At 34.7% G+C, this 19,981-nt stretch overlaps 1 protein-coding gene and 1 pseudogene across 3 annotated transcripts; both read left to right on the top strand.

Annotated features, from left to right (window-relative positions):
* Positions 1 to 8,203: 8,203 nt before the first annotated feature.
* LOC132033742 (serine/arginine-rich splicing factor SC35-like) lies at positions 8,204 to 13,500 on the top strand. Of its 3 annotated transcripts, XR_009408860.1 has the most exons (9): positions 8,204 to 8,381; positions 8,467 to 8,545; positions 9,940 to 10,019; positions 10,090 to 10,156; positions 10,335 to 10,406; positions 12,140 to 12,340; positions 12,439 to 12,664; positions 12,738 to 12,872; positions 13,128 to 13,500. XR_009408860.1 is itself a non-coding variant. In XM_059423794.1 (8 exons), the coding sequence occupies exons 1-8, from the start codon at positions 8,306 to 8,308 to the stop codon at positions 12,741 to 12,743; spliced, it is 807 nt and encodes a 268-aa protein (XP_059279777.1). In that variant the 5' UTR covers positions 8,204 to 8,305; the 3' UTR covers positions 12,744 to 12,984. The 3 variants fall into 3 exon arrangements, 2 of the variants coding, with proteins under 2 accessions (XP_059279777.1, XP_059279778.1); XM_059423794.1 differs by lacking the exon at positions 13,128 to 13,500 and having other exon boundaries at positions 12,738 to 12,984; XM_059423795.1 differs by lacking the exon at positions 13,128 to 13,500 and having other exon boundaries at positions 8,205 to 8,381; positions 12,460 to 12,664; positions 12,738 to 12,984.
* LOC132034865 (probable leucine-rich repeat receptor-like protein kinase At1g35710) lies at positions 12,811 to 19,610 on the top strand (annotated as a pseudogene).
* Positions 19,611 to 19,981: the final 371 nt, after the last annotated feature.

Below are 19,981 nucleotides of genomic sequence, written 5' to 3'. Positions count from 1 at the left end.
TATATGCTTTAGTTTCGACGAACTTCAGATATACATATTCCAAACACATATATATCCTAAAAAAGGGCTCGTCTCAAGATACCTAACACAACATTATTATTTAGTCTTTGGAAATAAATAATAATTTGTAAGTGGTACTTGTAATACCTCGTACCTTCGGGCTAAGATTTGGCTCGTAAGATGATGATATAAAGATACCAAGATGGAAGGTGTAGAAGGTGTTTTGAAAACTAATAAAGTTTGTTACATCCCATGTCTTAGAACAAAGTTTAGACTTGTAGCGTTGGACTTGTAGCGTTGGAGTTTAGCGGAGAATTTGAAAGTTTGTGTGTTTTGCAAAAATGGTCGACAGGCCTACGTCGGGCACCCATAACCCCTTGATTCGTTGAGAATTTCAGAAAACTTAAAACATAAAAGTTATAGCCCTTTGAAGTATCTTTCCAACGGTATCTTGCAGAGCTCAAGTGGAGGTCTTTGCTAAGAGTTATACCTGTTTTACTAATCTTTGGTCGGAGCAGAATTTTCAAATTTTGGGTTACATTTTGAGCCTTTTTCCTACTTGAATTGGGACTCCTTATTTTATTATTTCATGAAGAAAAAAAAAAGTCCCTAACACTATTATAAACCCTAAGATGTTGTTCATACTCTTTCTACCTCAATCCCTAACGAATCTAGGAACTCCAATCCTTCAAGAACCGCAAGAAAATCATTCTTGCAATCAAGAAAAATCAAGAAACCTTCAAGAGTTTAGTTTGACAATCTTGTTTCTTGAGGTTTCCTCTAAGGTAAATCTTTCAATCAAGAATCTTTGAATTCTACAAGGTTACATCATTTCTAAACACTAGAATAAATCCATCCACCCCGGTACCCTATAAAAATCAAGAGTTGTAAAGAATTAGAGAAAACCCTAGTATTTTTCTGTTGACTTTCACTCCGACCAGCAATATTTAATTGGCGTTTTCCGGTAATCTAACCGTTGGATCGAGCCCAAATTTTAAATGAGTATTCATAACATGTAAGTCTAAAATTTGAATGGTGAAGATTGGATTTCGATGTCCGGAGCAGTGCCCTTTGAGCCACGAACAGTAGCTACAAAGATCAATGATAACTCTTCTTAAGGTTTCAAGTTCAAAGCTTTGTTTCTTCTTCAAAAAGTCCAGACCTTTTCTTCAAGTTTTGGAGCAACTAAGGTATGTAAAGTTTCTATCTACGTGTGGGAGCATCATTGTTCTTCCTCACGCCACGTTCTTCCATGAAAGTATGAGATTAGACAAAAACTAGGGTTCTAGATATGTTCATGATAACCCTAAGTATATATAATATGATAAACCATGTTTCTATGAATAGTTCGCTATTGTATTATTGATATTCCATTTTGGTTATTGAGAATCTGTCTGTAATTCATCAAAAATCCATCATTTGCATTTCATGGGTTCTTACATGCAAGTTATGAACTATTATGCTTATTTTCATGAAACTCTCACATGTCTCCATGTTTTCATGCAAGTTATATTATGTAATATATTCATGCTATATTATATCTACAAACCATGTTACAAGTCATGTTTATGAAAAATCATGGGCTTAGATGCCGCCTATATTCATGTTCATACTTTTGGGAGTTGCACAGATTACCGAGAAGGCTTAGATAGCCTGAAACAACGTTTGGCAGCGTAGAATAAGGATCGCTCCGCCCAGTTAGGATGATATCTTCATATTTTTCCCCATTGAGGGATTTGGATCCATTCATGTCATGTTCATGTCTTGTACCTCGGCAAGGTACAAGATGGCTTAGCTGATCGGGCAGAGATCAGACGCCACGTGTTAACGTGGTGGTTATATGTCGGTTATATTAATGTTCTCCTAACTTAAAATGTTTTTACTCATGTTATATATGTATTTATGTTCATGTATCGGATACTCGTGTTCATGACCGGACTTCGATTTTGTTTCGGCTCTTATCATGTTATTTCATGTGCCACGTTTATTTCATTCGGTTGCTTTACATACGGTACATTCAATGTCTTTGACGTCCCTTTCTATTGCACAGGGGCTGCGTTTCACGATGCGGTACGGACTTACGGACGACGGATCTACTCATAGGATCATCCACGTATCGGCTTTTGGTGAGCCCCATCTTCTTCGGGGTTTAGTCATTATTTACTTTTATGATAGTTATGCATTTAAGGTATGCTGGGGGCCTTGTCCCAGTAAGTATAGCAGTTCGAACTCATGTTAGAGGTTTCATAGACTAGCCAGCATGTTATGTCAGATGTTCAGCCTTCTTTGGCTTATTAACTATGACAATCCACATTTATATTTTTAAACAAGTATTTTATTTGATATTTTGAAATCTCATGTTTATTAAGGCTCATCATGTTTATGTCGTATTCCGCTCATGTTATATCTCATGATAATTCAGCAAGCCATGTGGTTCGCTCGGTCGCATACGCGAAGGCATCGAGTGCGTGTTACGTCGTGCCATGGTTCGGGGCGTGACAGTACTCTTATACATAGTTCATAAATATTGACTACCAAACCGGCCTAGTAATATGTCTTTCTTTGGACTGACACATTACCAGCATGATATTACTAAATGCATCACATATTCATGACTATCTATAATCTGGCCAAAATAATCTTCCTTTGGGATAATTATTTTGCATAGACAAAACATGCTTAATGTTCAATAGGAATAAATTTTATCTAATAGAGGTTACTTTGACAACATATTAGACTAATATATTCCATTTGAAATAAGAAGCACATGGTATAATTCCATTCCCAGTACAAATAACTATTTATTTTATGCTCAGCGGAAAAAAAAAAAAAAAAAAGACATCCCCAAAATGCAACTGGGAAAATACAGATCAATATTCACTTTATGCAAGAGTGCATTAGAACATCCAAAAAGCACTACAAAAATCTACATAAAGTTCTCGTAGAATAATACTGTCAAAAAATTCAAAGTTTTGTGTTTAACACAAATGAACTTGACACTAGTAAATTCCAACATCACCTTTGGGCAGAAGTTTGCAAACCGCATGGAACTTACTAACTATAGAACTGAAACAATTTAAATGCAAAAATTCTTTGAACTTTACCGTACCTTTGGGCAATCGAAAAAGTTTGTTCTTAATATTTAAATGTCTCATTCTACCCAAATCAATTCCCCATATTAACCGTACCTAGCAACCGGCTAATTTCCTAATGAATTGATTGCAATATTAATACCATACCTTTATAAGGTTGACACATCTTGACTATCAAATTTAAGATACTTTGGCTACTCTCAAATTTGTAGACTATAACCTTTGGTATTAATGATATTGTTTTAATTTTATAATACATATGAAATCTTCTGAACTTAATACTTTATGATCTTAGGGTGATTTAGAAACTCCTGAAACCTCATTAGATCTTGAAAAATTGACACTAAATTATCCTTTAATATATTTTGGTTTGCCCTTTAAAATATTAATCTCAACGAAACAGTCAAATAAAGATTAATAACTTAAACCAAAATAACACTTTAAAATTGCATAAACTTAAAAAAAAAAAAATATGCAGAATTGAATATGCACAAATGAGGACCAAACTGCATCTATTGCATAACATAGGAATCAAATTACAAAAAATGTAATTTATTTGAAATTGGATGAGCAATATAATACTTTAAGAATGATATAATTTCCTTAATATACTGACCAAAACTTCTGAAAGACCCGAAGAAGACGGGGAATAGGTTTTCTGTAACCTATCAATAGTGCCGCAAGGAATTATATGGTCGGAATATATTTAACTTTATATCCAAATTCAAATTTTCCAGAAGGAATATATGAATACCCATTTCAAAGTTAAGGCAAACTGAACTCATATGGTATTATTAGTGCAACTTATTTCTTACAGAGAAGTTGAAACAAAGACTTTTAAGGAAATAAATTACAAGAACATAACTCACGTAGTGGGATCACACCCTTTGATCTAATTCATCAATCAATATTTATAAAAATGGCATAGTGTGCAGAGAAGTTAACATCCATGTGCATCTATATCTCCACAGTGTGCAGAGAAGTTAACATCTATTTGCATCTATATCTCAAATGATAAAATACTCTTTTGCAATACCCTTCTCTAACAAAAACTAAAACACCCACCAAATGATATGACGAACCGTTTTAGCTAGCACTTTTCTCTATATACTAGAAGTCTTCGATTAGTCTCTATATGCTAGAAGTCTTCAATTAGTATTTGACTACTAGATGGTATCTTAATTCCAGTTAAGCAATACCAATGAAGAAGGATTAAGAGGACACGAACAGACTTCGGGGAATAAAACGTTTTGACACCGGCAAATACCATATAATCACGTTTTGCCTTCAATTGTCAAAGCCAATAAATATTCATTACGTCAGGCCCTATCAAATTATCCTTTTACTACCGGTCATGAATTTGAATCATACCATTAGGTAAAATGTAAATAGAATATGTTCTCAACCAAAACACTAACTTTTATTTCGATAAACAAATATCACGTCTAATGATCTAACTAGACCATGCTCTGATACCACTTGTTGGAAAACTTTATACACCTCACACAAGATGGTAAGTAAATCATTAGACAGAGATATGGATTCTTAGAAGAATATCAAGGGCACTTACCTTGATCCACTATAAGAATCGATAGAAGAAAGTTATGATCTTCTGAGACTTCACACATTAATGTTTTCTGGTTCTTTTCTATGATGGGGAGAGAGAAGAATGATAACGTGTGTGGTACAGGGACCATAACCAATTTAACTCTTCAGAAGAGACATGACTCTTTAAGGTAACCTTTTATAAGAGATGTAAATTTTCAGTTATGAACCCATCAATTATAACTGAATAGTTAACTAGGTTTCTACGCAAATAAAATCTATTACCTTATAACATAAGATTTATAAATAACCCATAAAAATAACACTTTATTAGATCAGAAAAATGAGCGTCTTTAATTGATAGCATATTTATGTACAATTATATTAAATATGTGAGTCCACTAAATAGAGAATTTCTAACATAAACTTGTTCCAGAAATAATGGTATCTTCTCCACCAATATAACCTAATTTTGAAGTTAGATAATGCAACAAAAGCACAACTTGCAATAAAAAGTATGAAAAATGGAAAAAAAAAAAAAAAAAAACGTGAATAACCTTGCATTTAGATATCAAAATTTGTTGACCATCTAAGATTTTGTTAAAATTGTGCCTTGAAACTAAACAATGAAAAACTGACTAATTGAGTGCTCACGCTTTCACGGTTGGAAATTGTTCAAACAAAAACGAGGAGAAAATAACAAAAGTAATCCCTTATGTTTAGGCCTTTAGGGGTTGATTTGAGATCATTTAATGCAAAGTTGAGCTATTTTAGTCCTTTAAGTTTATCAACATTGAGCACATACGATCTCCATTATATCTTGATAATTATCTTTAATGGAATTTATTCGTGAGAAGCATGTGACTCTTTTATACTAAAGAAAACCATTGAAACAGACATTTTCAGATTCATCTAATTCCCCCATTCATATCTTAAAAAACCTATTCAAGAGAACCGAACCCATTCATACTCGCTACCTTTTACCCTCAATTATCTGAAATAATGAATGAAAGAATGTTTGTCTTCCTCACACCTTCACTAACACCTCCGCTCTCGAAATCCTGAACTTATATTTTTTCTTAAGGTGCAAAATTAGGAGAAGTGAATCTGGAGAAGATCCTCCTAATGATTTCTTAAGCTTAAACGGTTCACGTGCTTTTCAAGAATCAATTCAGTAAAAAATAACTATCACTATATGTCGTAAATATTAACAGAGACTAAAAGAACGCTCAATTCTAATATAATTAAAGGACTAAAACTGCTCATGTTTATATTAAAAGACTAATTTAGACCAATCCAAAAACATAAGGATCTATTCTTGTCATTTCCTCCAAATATGAGGCATAAACCGAACTTTGGCAAATATTTCTAAGGCAATTCGGTACGAAGAACCAAACATAAAACATTACCTTCCTCCTACAAGCGATCCATAGTCAAAGCTCAAACCCTAACCATTCGACAACCGTATTAGTCATCACTGTAGTGAACGGTGAACGACGAATCAATGAGTGTTTGTCTTCCTTGGGCCTTAACGAACACTTTGCTATTGAAATCCTAAACTTATGTTTATTCTTAATGTGCAAAATTAGGAAAAATGAATCTATGGATGATTTCTTCAGCTTAAACGGTTCACGTGCTTTTCAACAATCAATTCGATGCAAAATAACTATCGTAGTGTGTTGTAAATATTAACAGAGGCTAAAAAAGTGCTCAATTTTAAATAGTAAAGGACTAAAACTGCTCGTGTTTATATTTAAAAGACTAATTTTAACCAATCCAAAAACATAGGAAATATTCTTGGCAATTTCTCCAAATAGGATGCATAAACTGAACTTTAGCAAAATAAGATGAGGACAATTTGGTACAGAAAGAACCAAACATACGACATTGGCTTTCCTCCTATCAGCAGCATCCACATAATCAAAGCTCAAACCTTAACCATTCAACAACCTTATCAGTCATCACTATAGTTTGGGGCGAGCCAAGTGTAACCAGGGGTTCATCCCCCGCATATTGAAGGTGAATTATACATACATACATACATACATATATATATATATATATATATATATATATATATATATATATATATATATGTATGTATATAGTTGATGTTGAACCTCCTTGACTTTTTCGTGTGTTAACTTCTTCATATTTTTAAACCCCCATAGTGAAAATTCTAGCTCCGCCACTTACTATGATGAAAGGTGAACGACGAATGAATGAGTGTTTGACTTCCTCGGACCTTCACTAACACCTTTCTTTGTCGAAATCCTAAACTTATGTTTATTCTTAAGGTGCAAAATTAGGAAAAATGAATCTATAAAAGATTCTCTTAATGATTTCTTCGGCGTAAACGATTCACGTGCTTTTTAACAATCAACTCGGTAAAAGATAACTATCGTCATGTGTTGTAAATATTAACAGAGACTAAAGAGTGCTCAATTCTAATATCAAGACTAAAGCTGCCCGTGTTTATATTTACAAAACCAATTTAGACCAATCTAAAAACATAAAGGGATTATTCTTGTCATTATCTCCAAGTACGATGCAAAACTCAACTTTAGCAAAATAAGTTGAGGATAATTTGGTAGAGAAAGAACCAAACACACGACATTGGCTTTCCTCCTATCAGCAACATCCATATAATCAAAGCTCAAATCCTAACCATTCAACAACCTTATCAATCATCACTCCGATGAACGGTGAACGGTGAACGATGAATGAATTAGTGTTTGTCTTCCTCGGACCTTCACTAACACTTTTGCTGTCAAAATCCTAAACTTATATTTATTCTTAAGGTGCAAATTTAGGAAAAATGAATCTATAAAAGATCCTCCTAATAATTTCTCCAGCTTAAACGATTCATGTGCTTTTCAAGAATAATTTGATAAAAAATAACTATCATCTTGTGTTGTAAATATTAACAGAAGTGCTTAATTCTAATATCATGAAAGGACTAAAGCCGCTCGTGTTTATATTAAAAAAAAAAAACCAATTTAGACTGATCCAAAAAGATAAAGCGAATATTCTTGTCATTATCTCCAAATAGGATGCATAAACTGAACATTGGCAAAATAAGCTGAGGACAATTTGGTACAGAAAGAACCAAACATATGACAACATCCTTAATTATAATCAAAGCTCAAACCCTAACCATTCAACAACCTTAACAGTCATCACTCCGATGAACAGTGAACGGCAAATGAATGAGTGTTTGTCTTCCTCGGACCTTCACTAACACTTTTGCTGTCGAAATCCTAAACTTAATGTTTATTCATTCTTAAGGTGCAAAATTAGGAAAAATGAATCTATAATTTATTCAGCTTAAACGGTTCACGAGCTTTTCAACAATCAATTCAGTAATGAAATAACTATCATCCTATGTTGTAAATATTAACAGAGACTTAAAAAAGTGCTCAATTCTAATATAATCAAAGGACTAAAACTGCTCGTATTTACATTAAAAAGACCAATTCAGACCAACCCAAAAACATAAAGGAACTATTCTAGTCATTTTCTCCAAATAGGAAGGCATAAAACTCAACTTTATCAAAACAAGTCGAGGACAATTTGGTACTACAAAGAACCAAACATACAACATAATCAAAAACTCAAACCCTAGCCATTCAAACAACCTTATCATTCATCACTTCCGGCAAACGGCGATGTCTCATTTCGGTAGATCTGGTCCACCGGACATCAAAGATACATTCTCTTTGCTAGTTCTCAACGTTACTTTCCGTAATTACCCTTTCTCTTTCCTTATATTTACAAATCAGCATTTTTTTTTTTTGTATAGTTGATGAATCTGATAGTCCATTTACAGGTACCACTGCTGATGATTTGTTTCCGTTATTCGATAAGTATGGAAAAGTCGTTGATGTCTTTATCCCTAGAGACCGAAGGTTAATTACTGTAATTTTATTTACATATTTGGCTATGTTTATGAACTTGTTGTTTGGATTTATTTGCTTTACTCCTTCGGTGTCCCAATCTAAGTGTCTTAGTAGGCGTTTGGCCATGAAAATAAAATATTTTTCACTTTATTTGGAATTTTTGAAGTTAGTATACTTTCTGCAAAGAATATTTGGTTGTTTGAATGTACTGAAAGTGAAAAATGTGAAGAAAAAATGAAAACGGGAATTTTAGGTGTTTCTGAATTCCATGGAATTTTGATGTCTGATGTTCAAATAAAGTGAAATTTTTCCGAGAAAAAAGGAAAATTTTTCATGGCCAAACAGGTCCTAAGTGTCTTAATTTGACTGGACACGGAATTTAAAAAATATAGGGTGGCTTTTCAATATTGTGGTTCTAAATTAAAGATGTGTGTAATGTACTAAAATATCCTTTGAATTTTGGCAAGTTTTAAACTTGCCATGTACTCCCTCTGATTCAAAAAGAGTGACCACTTAGTCATTTGCACACCCTTGACAAAATACTAACTCCTAGAAAAAATGATAATTTGACTAAACTACCCCTAATTAAATAGGTATGAGGATTTGGTCACTTAGCACTTAATAAGGGCAAATCTGGAAAAATTGGTAAGTGGAAACTCTTTTCGAACAAAAAATAAAAGGCTAAGTGGACACTCTTTTTGAACCGGAGGGAGTATGGTGCTTGAACTGTCAACTTACTAAATATAGAAAGGGGGCACTCTTTTTGGGACAGGCCAAAAAGGAAAGCAAGACACTTAAATTGAGACGGGCAGAGTACCTTTTTTTCTTTAACCTTTTGCTTGTAATATGTATTTTCCTTGGGTCATTGAGCAAACTTGTAAGCAATTTGTTGTCTTTTTATTTATTTGTTTATTTATCAACTACTTGGTTATATCATGTCTCAATTAATATGACGCATTTTATTGTAGGGCGATCTGAAGTGTTTGACATCATTAAACTAATAAAATCATCCTATACTTTACTTCTAACTTGATGAGTTCAAATTCATTTACTTTGCAAATTTAAATTCATTTGATATATTCTTTATCAAACAAACTTTTCAAACATTATCCTGAAATTTTATTTAACTACCATTAGTAATACGTAAGTCAAATTAATATTTTGAACTTCTGTATTATTTCTTCCCATTTGCCTACACCTTGGTGACCGACCATTATATAAATATGAAATGGGATGGGAAGGAAATGGTTTCTCCTTTTCAAGTGTTACTTCTGATTATTTTACATGACTTATGAACTGAGACGTGTATATGATGTCTTGGTGTTATCTTGATATGGAGATAGACAAAGATGTGGACCGTGTCCCTATTCCTTGACACATACAATGTTTATTTGGTGCTTTAGGACTGGAGATTCTAGGGGTTTTGCATTTGTGCGCTACAAGTATCAGGATGAGGCTCAAAAGGCAGTGGAAAAGCTCGATGGTAAGGGGTCACACTAATTTATGGGTGTTAGCCTTATGTTGCTGTTGATCACGCTAATATTTGGTCACAGGAAGAGTTGTAGATGGGCGGGAAATAATGGTTCGATTTGCAAAGTACGGCCCAAATGCTGAGAGAATGTAAGTTTTATTTGATGCAAGTATTCATTAAGTTGCTGAGCTTTCCTTGTTTAAAATTGTGATTTTCATTCTTGTATTTTTAGTTGCATTTTTATCCTATAAACTGAGTTGTAATAACCTTTTGTTTTGTGGAATAAAACAAATGTTTAATAGAGACTAGGATTGTTTTTGTGATCAGTGACAAAGGTAGAATTTTGGAGCCTGTAGATAGGACAAAAGGAAGGTCAAGAAGCCGCAGTCCAAGGCCAAGGTAAGAGCTTATTTATTTAATTATGCCACTTAAAGTGCTATCGTGGATGTTAGGATTTACATTAGAATAGAATTGTTTGTGCTAATGTAATCTTGCTCGTTGTCTGTTGATTAGTCATCATCAAACATTGGGGATATTTCCTATTGGGAAGTTCATGGGAATTTGTGATCATACGTTCTTTCTACGTCAAGGGCAATGTTTTTAAAAGTGAAAAGGAAAAAGAAGCAGCAAGGTCCATGGGACTTGAATCGAAAAGTGAGAAGTGAAGTGCACCACTTCTTTCAAGCAAAGCACACAATTTATTTATTTTTCTTTGAAGCATACAATATATAAGAAAACAAAAAATGGCATATATGAATTTAGTATTATACTAATAATCAAATTACATTAAAAAAACTAATTTCAGCATCCAATACACACCAAAATTTATCCAACTCCAAGTTGCGATTCAAAAAAAGGTTCTTACCCTGTAAAAAAAAAAAAAGATTCAAAACCCGTTGCTTTTCTTTTAATCAGTTTGCACGTCATTATTCGAAGCACACACTTCCTTGAAGCACACGACTTCCTTGAAGCGATAACCTTTGTTTCGCTTCACAATTAATAACAATGGTCAAGAGAAATGATCTTGAAAGTTCTCAAAGAACAGGTTAACACTGTCTTTAGTTGGGGTGGACAGAGAGCTTTTGTTGGAGGGGAACAAAAGAGTAGAGCCTTTTCCGTATCTGGTAAATAAGTATAACACTAGTGGAAGTTGAAGTAGAGAGTTTGATAGCGTTCCCTGGTTCTTTTTTTCTTTTCTTTTGGCAAACCCTTTCAAAATTGGACTGAAATAAGGAAAGGTATATCTATGGTTTTACTTGTCAGTACTAATCAACTAGGAGTAGAATGTCAGAATACTCCAACCTTATGGAAGTGAACATACAAGTTCCTTTTTCGTGAGCCTTCCCCTCTGTGGAATTAAACATAGCTTAAGTCATTCGGAGATGTAGTTTTCCCCCAATTTCTCAAAATATTATACTGTTGGCAAATATTTCCTATATTCAGTTTTACAATTTTTGATTTCTAACTGATTTTGATATTAAAAGAGTTAGTCGAAATCTTCTTCTGTAACTCAAATGTGCAGGATTTACTGGTAGAAAAATCTACTACCTGTTTGAGAGATGCTATTTCGGATCTCATGACCGTTTGCAATCAAAACATGTAAAAAATGCTGTTTAATTGGTTTTCTAGAAATTCCCTGTTCTTTCCGTCTTAATGAAATGTAGATGATCTGGCGTAAGGAATGGAAGGGAAATGGTGATTAGCCTAAGTTGACAAACTTGTGGGTTGGATTTTTCTATATTTTTTATTTGAATTTTCAGAGAATGTGTTCTGAATTGGGCTTGGGATTGTGTACAGAACAACCTGTAACTTCAAACCTATTATGGGTGTGGAATGTGGTGATCCCATCAAGGCATAATTAAATTTGAGCTTCTGTGGATAAGCATATTTTAGTGTTAGAATGGATACTGGTGTTAAAATGAATACTATCTTAACTCTTCCTTGTCCTCCCTTCGTTGATATTCTTATACTATCACCCATTTTCTCTCCAAAACAAGGTGGAAGTGGTCACAGAATCTTGCTTCCCTTTTGTGTTGTACTTGAGTTAAATGATTGACATTTTGCTTTGAGCTAAGAGATGTTGAAGAGTTGTATCCACAATCTGAACTTCACGTTTTTTTAATTTATTTTAGGCATCGAGATCATTATAGGGACAGGGATTCTAAAAGGAGAAGCCGAAGTAGAAGTAGAGGGAGGTATGACCGTGATCAGTACTGTGGGAGAGACAAAGATTACCGTCATCGGAGCAGAAGTCGCAGCCCTGATTACCACAAAGGTCGTGGGAGAGGTAAATATGATGAGGAGAGACGCAGCCGAAGTCGGTCTCATGGAAGGTAGAATTTTTTTGGGTTAATATTTTGCTTCTATCTCTCTCGTCCCCATGGAAAACTATTTTCATAAGCTTTGTCTAACGTTTCATTTTATATTTAAGTGCCTCCCCTGCTCGCCGAAGCCCCTCCCCTGCTCGCCGTAGCCCCTCCCCCGCTCGCCATAGCCCCATTCCTCGAAGGATCCCTTCTCCATGTAGAACAACCACTTCTAGAGATTCTAGTCCAGATGGACGTAATCACAAGGGCCGGTCTCCTACTCCAAAGAGTATCTCACCGCGGGGTAGACGTGCTGGTTCTCGCAGCCCCTTGCCGCATTCTGATGCTGATGTAAGTTGTGGCTGTCATACGTTGTTTTGTTATAGTATAAACTTGATGAAAAAGTATTATTTTGCTTTTGCAGGATTAAGAAGCAAGGGAGGAGGCCACGGTTGTAATCTGGCTTTGGTTGATGCTGCGTATCAGGACATTCCCAAATGAATGATCCTTTCATCTGTATTCTGCTTGCTAGAACTGATTGGCCCGACTTATTTATAAGGTTTAACTCCTTTTGTTGTACTTAATCCATCCCAGAACTTCTTTTGATTTTGTCCTCTGCTTTTTGGTATTATGGATTGGTGTTGTGATATTAAGATTTCTACTTTTGGTTTTATAATTACGCTTATGTGGATTTTCTTTTTGGCATTATTTGATTTCTTAATTCTTTTCTAATTCAAAGTATACTTGCATGGAATATTGTGATGGTATACCTTGTTGTAATTTACTTATGATGGGAATTATTGGCCTTCTATAGCTCCGTGAAAAGTCAGTGTGGCTGAATCACAAGATGATGCAGCAGTTGTTGATGCTGTTATATTTGCTGTTGGTTGTAATTTTGTTGCTGGTTTGTTCGCTGAATGGCAAGGAGATGCAGCAGCTGTAGAATGCTATTTTAACTTGGCTCATAATAATTTGTTGCTGGTGACATACTACTGTTTGTTGGTTGAATGGCAAGCAGATGCTGCAGCTGTTGGTGCTGTTTTAGCTTTGCTGTTGTAATTTTGTTGCCGGTGACAAATTACCATTCCTATACAAATGTTCAGGATGCTCATGATCGGTAAGGATAAGAAACTCCTGAATTACTAAAGTCACGCTAGGTTTATGCCTTTGGCCTGACAACCATTTCATTTGTCTCTCTTAACTTCATATTCTACCTTGGGAAGGTGTTAGTTAAGAAATCCATGCTTATATTCTTACCTTTCTTATTTTCATATGGGCAAATTAGTTTACACAAAACACAGTAGAACTTTCCTATGGCAATAGAAGGGGAATTGGGGCTTTTGATCTCTGAGGTCGTAATAGTTTAAATACACCACCTTTTAGGTGAGGTTATGGGATAGCGGCTAGGGTACTTTCATTTGAACTCTGGTTGATTGATGCAAGTAGTGGGGTAAATTACTGTGTTAAGGGTGCTCTCTCCCTAGGAATTTGTACCTTTTTGCTAGATGGATATGGATTTGACTAGCTTGATGAGGAAGTTGGGAAAGGTAACTAGATATCGCTTAGGGATCATTTGGTTATTCTTTGTTACACAATACTTTGCAGGGTTGGCTCGTTATTTTTTTTTTTTTTTGGTTAATGAGGCTGTAATGAGAACTTCAAAAGCAAAATTATTTTGCCGATCTATGCAGTCATTCCATGTCCGTGCATGTTGAAGATAGTTCTTACAAGGCCTTCTTACAAATTACTGTTGCGAAGTTCCATGTTGCAGCAGAAAGTTCCATGTTGTATCGACAAAAAGAACAATCCTTCAATTTCATTGGGGCCATTTATTATTCTTTCTTTAATCTTTTTTAAAACAAAATTGTGATCCGATGATAATAACTTGCCAATTGAACAATTTCCCTGTATAAAATTCTATCGCTAAGAATATTTCATACCTGGTGTGTACAATAAACCAATAAATGTATAGTGTATTTACATATACACTTGTATCTTTTAACGATGATTGAATAATATATAAACTGATTGCCTCAGAGTTAAGAGGCTCTTTAAGGCATTCATTCCCTAGTATAGAGCCCGGCTTGCCTAGCTTATAAAGCTGGCACTCGATCTTATTTTAGAGAATTTGATCTCTATCTTTCAACAACTGAACGAACAATTGCTTAAGAATAAGAAAGGGCTTTAGAATTGGATGTGGATGAAATGGCTTCTTGCAACTGTGACGCCTTTGCTTCTTGCTTTATTTTACTTGATAAAGCAACCATTCACGCCTAAAAACAAATAAATACTTTAACAAATTTTGCTGGAGTAGTCGACAATTTGTGATTTGTAGAATGTGTTGCTAATTATTTCAATTCCATCACGCCTCTTGATTTCCAACGCCATTATTGTTTGCTTTAGCTTCAAATGTTTTCTAGTTCGATAGGCATATAATTTGCCAAAGTATAATTATTCCCTTCCAATAATTATATTGTGTAAATGAGAAATTACGTAAGAAGGATCAATTTCCACCACTTTTGCGAAAAGTGAATTATTTCTGAAACTCCTGCCCAATAACGTGTATTCCATTTGACGTATAAATCGAAAAATGCCTATAATTGGTCCAAGTTAACCATACATTACGTAGTAGCTTTGCTTGCTAGTGTGTTAGTTTCATAGTTTATTGTAATAATAATACACCTCATATTTGGCACTCAGTAAAATTATATAGAGGGAAAACCAAGGGAGTATTTGATTAAATTACAAGGTATTTAGGATAAGTACAAATTAAGGTAGACATAGACCAATAACTGCTTTACCTAAAACCCCGTTCAAACAAGTGCTTTTGCTTTCTCAATTAACACTAGCACAAATTTTTCTTTCGGGTTTTAGTTTAATTTAAAGAACAATAAAATTAATTTGAGTTGGTTTAATTAAATGAGACTTTTCTCCTTCTTGGGTGGGCCATCTGAGCAAATATTGGAACTATTCCAAGCTACATGGCCCGTATGTCTATTAGCCCATCAATTACGAAATGATTTTTTAATATGTATGCAGAAATCTCCCAATAAATTTCCACAACATCCTTTTAATTCATTGTATAATGATTCAGTGACTCATTGACTCACTGGTCTTATAATTAGGGGTGTTAAATAGATAAAACCACTATACTAGTATTTGATAAAATTACAAGACATCTATAATAAATACATAGGTACACATAGATTTGTAACTGCTTTACCTAAAACCTAGTTCAAACAAGGGCTTTGGCTTTCTCAATTACACATCTTTTTTTCCTTCTGGCAAAACATAACTGTTAAAAGAACAAAAAAATAAAAATTGGAGAGTAAATTTGGGTTGATTGTGAGACTTTATTTTTTTTTTCTATGTATTTACTTTTCTTGTAGCCTATATCACACTACAAGGAAAATATACAAAAATATTTTGGGCTTGTCTATTAGCCCATCAATTACGAAATGAATTTTGAATAATTCTGGACAAGATCTCTCAAATACATTTCCACAAATTTAAGCTTAGGCCACAATTGAAACGTTATCTCCAAACACCCTTTTAATTTGTTGGTATATACTTCCATGGATAAAGAGACATTGACTCATTGACTCATTGACTTCAAAGTCGTTCTAATTCTACCCGTATTTTACAACCTGGAAATAAATTCCATTGACTCACAAGTCTTGTAATAATTCTCTACAGTATAAAACTCTGTCCCGCACAAGTTCTTCACAAACCAAAACAATCTTCACAAACCAAAACAATCAATTGAATTCTTTTATCCATGATGATGGTTCCCGAGAGTATTTTCTTTCCTTCAATTTTCCACTCTCTTATATCTCTTCTTCATAGTTACTTTTGCTTCCACTGAGGAAGCAACTGCTCTCCTCAAATGGAAAGCAACTCTCCTAAACCAGAATAATTCCTTATTGGATTCTTGGACATTAAGTACTGATGCATGCAGGGATTGGTATGGAGTTATATGCTTAAATGGTAGGGTAAACATGTTGAATATTACAAATGCTAGTGTCATTGGCACACTCTATGTTTTTTTCATTTTCATCACTCCCTTTTCTTGAATTTGTTGATCTTAGCATGAACCAGCTCTCTGGTATCATCCCACTAGAAATTGGAAAGCTCACTAATCTTGTTTATCTTGACTTGTCGATGAACCATCTTTCTAGTTCAATCCCATCACAAAACCATCTTTCAAACTTGAGACTCCAAATCTTTGACAACCATTTAAATGGTTCCATACCTGAGAAATTCTAAAACTTGTCGATCCTATTCCTAGTTATTGGGGAATTGGAAAGAAACCAATTGGAATTAGGCAAAATAGGTAGACTTAACCGAGCTCAAAATTTTGTTTTTTATTCTCCAATGAATTGTCGGTCCCATTCCTAGTGAATCGGGGAATCTGAAAAACCTCACTGATCTGGATTTATCCAATAATCAACTTAGTGATTCAATTCCAATCACTCTAGGTGACTTAACTGAGCTCAAATTTTTGTATCTTCCTTCTAACCAACTTTCTGATCCCATTCCTAGTGAATTGGGGAATATGAAAAACCTCACTGTACTGGAATTATCACATAATCAACTTAGTGGTTCAATTCCAATTACTCTAGGTGAGTTAACTGAGCTCAAAATTTTGTATTTTTTATCCTAACCAACTTTCTGACTCCATTCCTAGTGAGTTGGGTATCTGAAAAACCTCACTGATTTGTCATTATCCAATAATCAACTTAGTGGTTCAATTCCAATTACTCTAGGTGACTTAACTGAGCTCAAAATTTTGTATCTTTATTCTAACCAACTTTCTGGTCCCATTCCTAGTGAGTTGGGGAATCTGAAAAACCTCACTGATTTGGCATTATCCAGTAATAAACTTAGTGGTTTAATTCCAATTACTCTAGGTGACTTAACTGAGCTCAAAATTTTGTATCTTTATTCTAACCAACTTTCTGGTCCCATTCCTAGTGAGTTGGGGAATCTGAAAAACCTCGTTGATATGCAATTATCACATAATCAGCTTAGTGGTTCAATTCCAATTACTCTAGGTGACTTAACCGAGCTCAAAATTTTGTATTTTTATCCTAACCAACTTTTTGGCTCCATTCCTAGTGAGTTGGGGAATCTTAAAAACCTTGCTGATTTGTCTTTATCACATAATCAACTTAGTGGTTCAATTCCAATTACTCTAGGTGATTTAACTGAGCTCAAAATTTTGTATTTTTATTCTAACCAACTTTCTGGCTCCATTCCTAGTGAGTTGGGGAATCTGAAAAACCTCACTGATCTGGATTTATCCAATAATCAACTTAGTGGTTCAATTCCAATTACTCTAGGTGACTTACCTGAGCTCAAAATTTTGTTCCTTTTTTTCAAACCAACTTTCTGGTCCCATTCCTAGTGAGTTGGGGAATCTGAAAAACCTCACTGCTCTGGAATTATCCAATAAACAACGGAAAAAGGGCCAAATATACCATTGTACTATGAGAAAAGGTTCAAATATACCCTTATTATACTTTGAGTCCAAATATACCCCTGCCGTTATACTATAGGTTCAAATATACCCCTCCTTCATTAAGTTTGTCCAAAGTGGACATCTAGCTCAAAATTTTGTATCTTTAATAATTAGGAATGGGTTCGTCCCATTCCTAGTGAGTTGGGGACCTCGCCGCCCCTAAAAACCTCCCTTTATTTGTTCATTATCACTAATAAAAGTGGTTTAATTCCATCATTACTCCAAAAAGACTTGATAAAACTGAGCTCAAAGCTTTGTATCTTTATTCTAACCAACTTTCGGTCCCATTCGCAAAAATAAAATGGGCAAATGACAAAAGTTGTCTAACAAACACATCGCAAAAAAGATTATCAAATAAATCTTTTTTTTTAGAATGCCAATTCCAAGAGTCAATTTTTGGGGAATTGAAAAACCGATCTTATTTTCCCGATTTGGCATTATGGAATCAAATAAACTTAGTGGTTTAATTCCCATTAATAGGTGACTTAACTGAGCTTAAAATTTTGTATCTTTATTCTAACACCTTTGGACACAACGAGTTATGGTCCCATTGAAATTGATTTTTGTTCGATGGGAATAAAAAAAACCTAAGTTGATTTGGAATTCACATCACAAAATGCAAAGCACCGGCTCAATTCCAAAAGCTAAAGGTGACTTGTGATGAACCAAATCTTTGTATCTTCATTCTAACCAACTTTTCGGTCCCATTCCTAGTGAGTTGGGGAATGGAGGGAAAGAAGTTTTAGTGGTGAATTATCCACTAATCAACTAAAGTGGGTCCAATTCCTAGTGAGTTGGGGAATCTGAAAAACCTCACTGATTTGGCATTATCCAGTAATAAACTTAGTGGTTTAATTCCAATTACTCTATGTGACTTGGACAAACTCAAAATTTTGTATCTTTATTCTAATAGTATAACGACAGGGGTCCCATTTTAGATCCAAAGTATGAGAGGGGTATATTTAAACCTTTTCTCATATTAAAGGGGATTTGGAATTATCCCAAAATCAGCTTACCGGTTCAATTCCAATTGCTCTAGGTGACTTAACTGAGCTCAAAGCTTTGTATCTTCATTCTAACCAACTTTCTGGTCCCATTCCTAGTGAATTGGGGAATTTGAAAAATCTCATTGTACTGGAATTATCACTTAATCAACTTTCAGGCCATTTGCCAGACCAGCTTTGCCAAGGTGGGAAACTTGAGAACTTCATTGTGGATAGCAACAAGCTAACAGGGCCAATACCAAGTAGCTTGAGGAAGTGCTCTAGTTTCAAAAGGGTTCGGTTTGGGAACAATAGTTTCACTGGGAATTTATCCGAAGCTTTTGGCATCTATCCCGAGCTTCAGTTCATTGATTTGAGTGACAATGATTTTCATGGTGAACTCAGCAGCAATTGGGGGAAATGCAAGAATTTAACTGATTTGCGAATAGCCAGAAATAAAATCAGTGGTAGCATACCACCAGAGATTGGAAATGTCAAAGGGCTTCTAGGACTTGATCTTTCATCGAATCATTTGATTGGGCAGATTCCTAAAGAAATTGGAGATTTAACCTCTCTAGTTAATCTTTTTGTGCAAAACAACAACATTTTTGGCAACATACCCGGGGAACTTGGGTCACTGAAAAAATTAGAGTCCCTTGATCTATCAGGTAATAGATTGAATAGGTCGATCCCATTTTTTTAGGAGATTACGTGCATTGATTCTGTTGAACCTGAGCAATAACAAATTTGGGCAGAAAATTCCAATGGAGATAGGGAGGATAACTCGGCTTAATACACTTGATTTGAGCCATAATCATCTTGTTTGAGAAATACCCCGTTATCTAGCCAATTTGAAGAGCTTGGTAAGCTTAAATCTTTCCCACAATGGCCTCTCTAGCCGCATTCCTGAAGAATTTGAAAGTTTAACTGGTTTGTAGGATGTCGTGTTGTCATACAATGAGTTGGAAGGTCCAATCCCTAATAATAAAGCTTTTATCAATGCCTCATTGGAGGGCAATAAAGGTATTTGCGGCAATATAATAGGACTCCAGGCTTGCGAAAGGCCATCTTCTGTGGTGAACAAGCAGTCAGTGGTGAAGAGACGTAAGCTCATCCTCATCACTGTACTTCCTGTTATGAGAGCACTAGCACTACTCTGTGCTT

The sequence above is a fragment of the Lycium ferocissimum genome, chromosome 10, assembly GCF_029784015.1.
Source record: "Lycium ferocissimum isolate CSIRO_LF1 chromosome 10, AGI_CSIRO_Lferr_CH_V1, whole genome shotgun sequence".
NCBI classification, from domain to species: Eukaryota; Viridiplantae; Streptophyta; class Magnoliopsida; order Solanales; family Solanaceae; genus Lycium; species Lycium ferocissimum.
The sequence above is the reverse complement of the archived record's forward strand: the minus strand, read 5'-3'. Positions and strand labels throughout refer to the sequence as shown.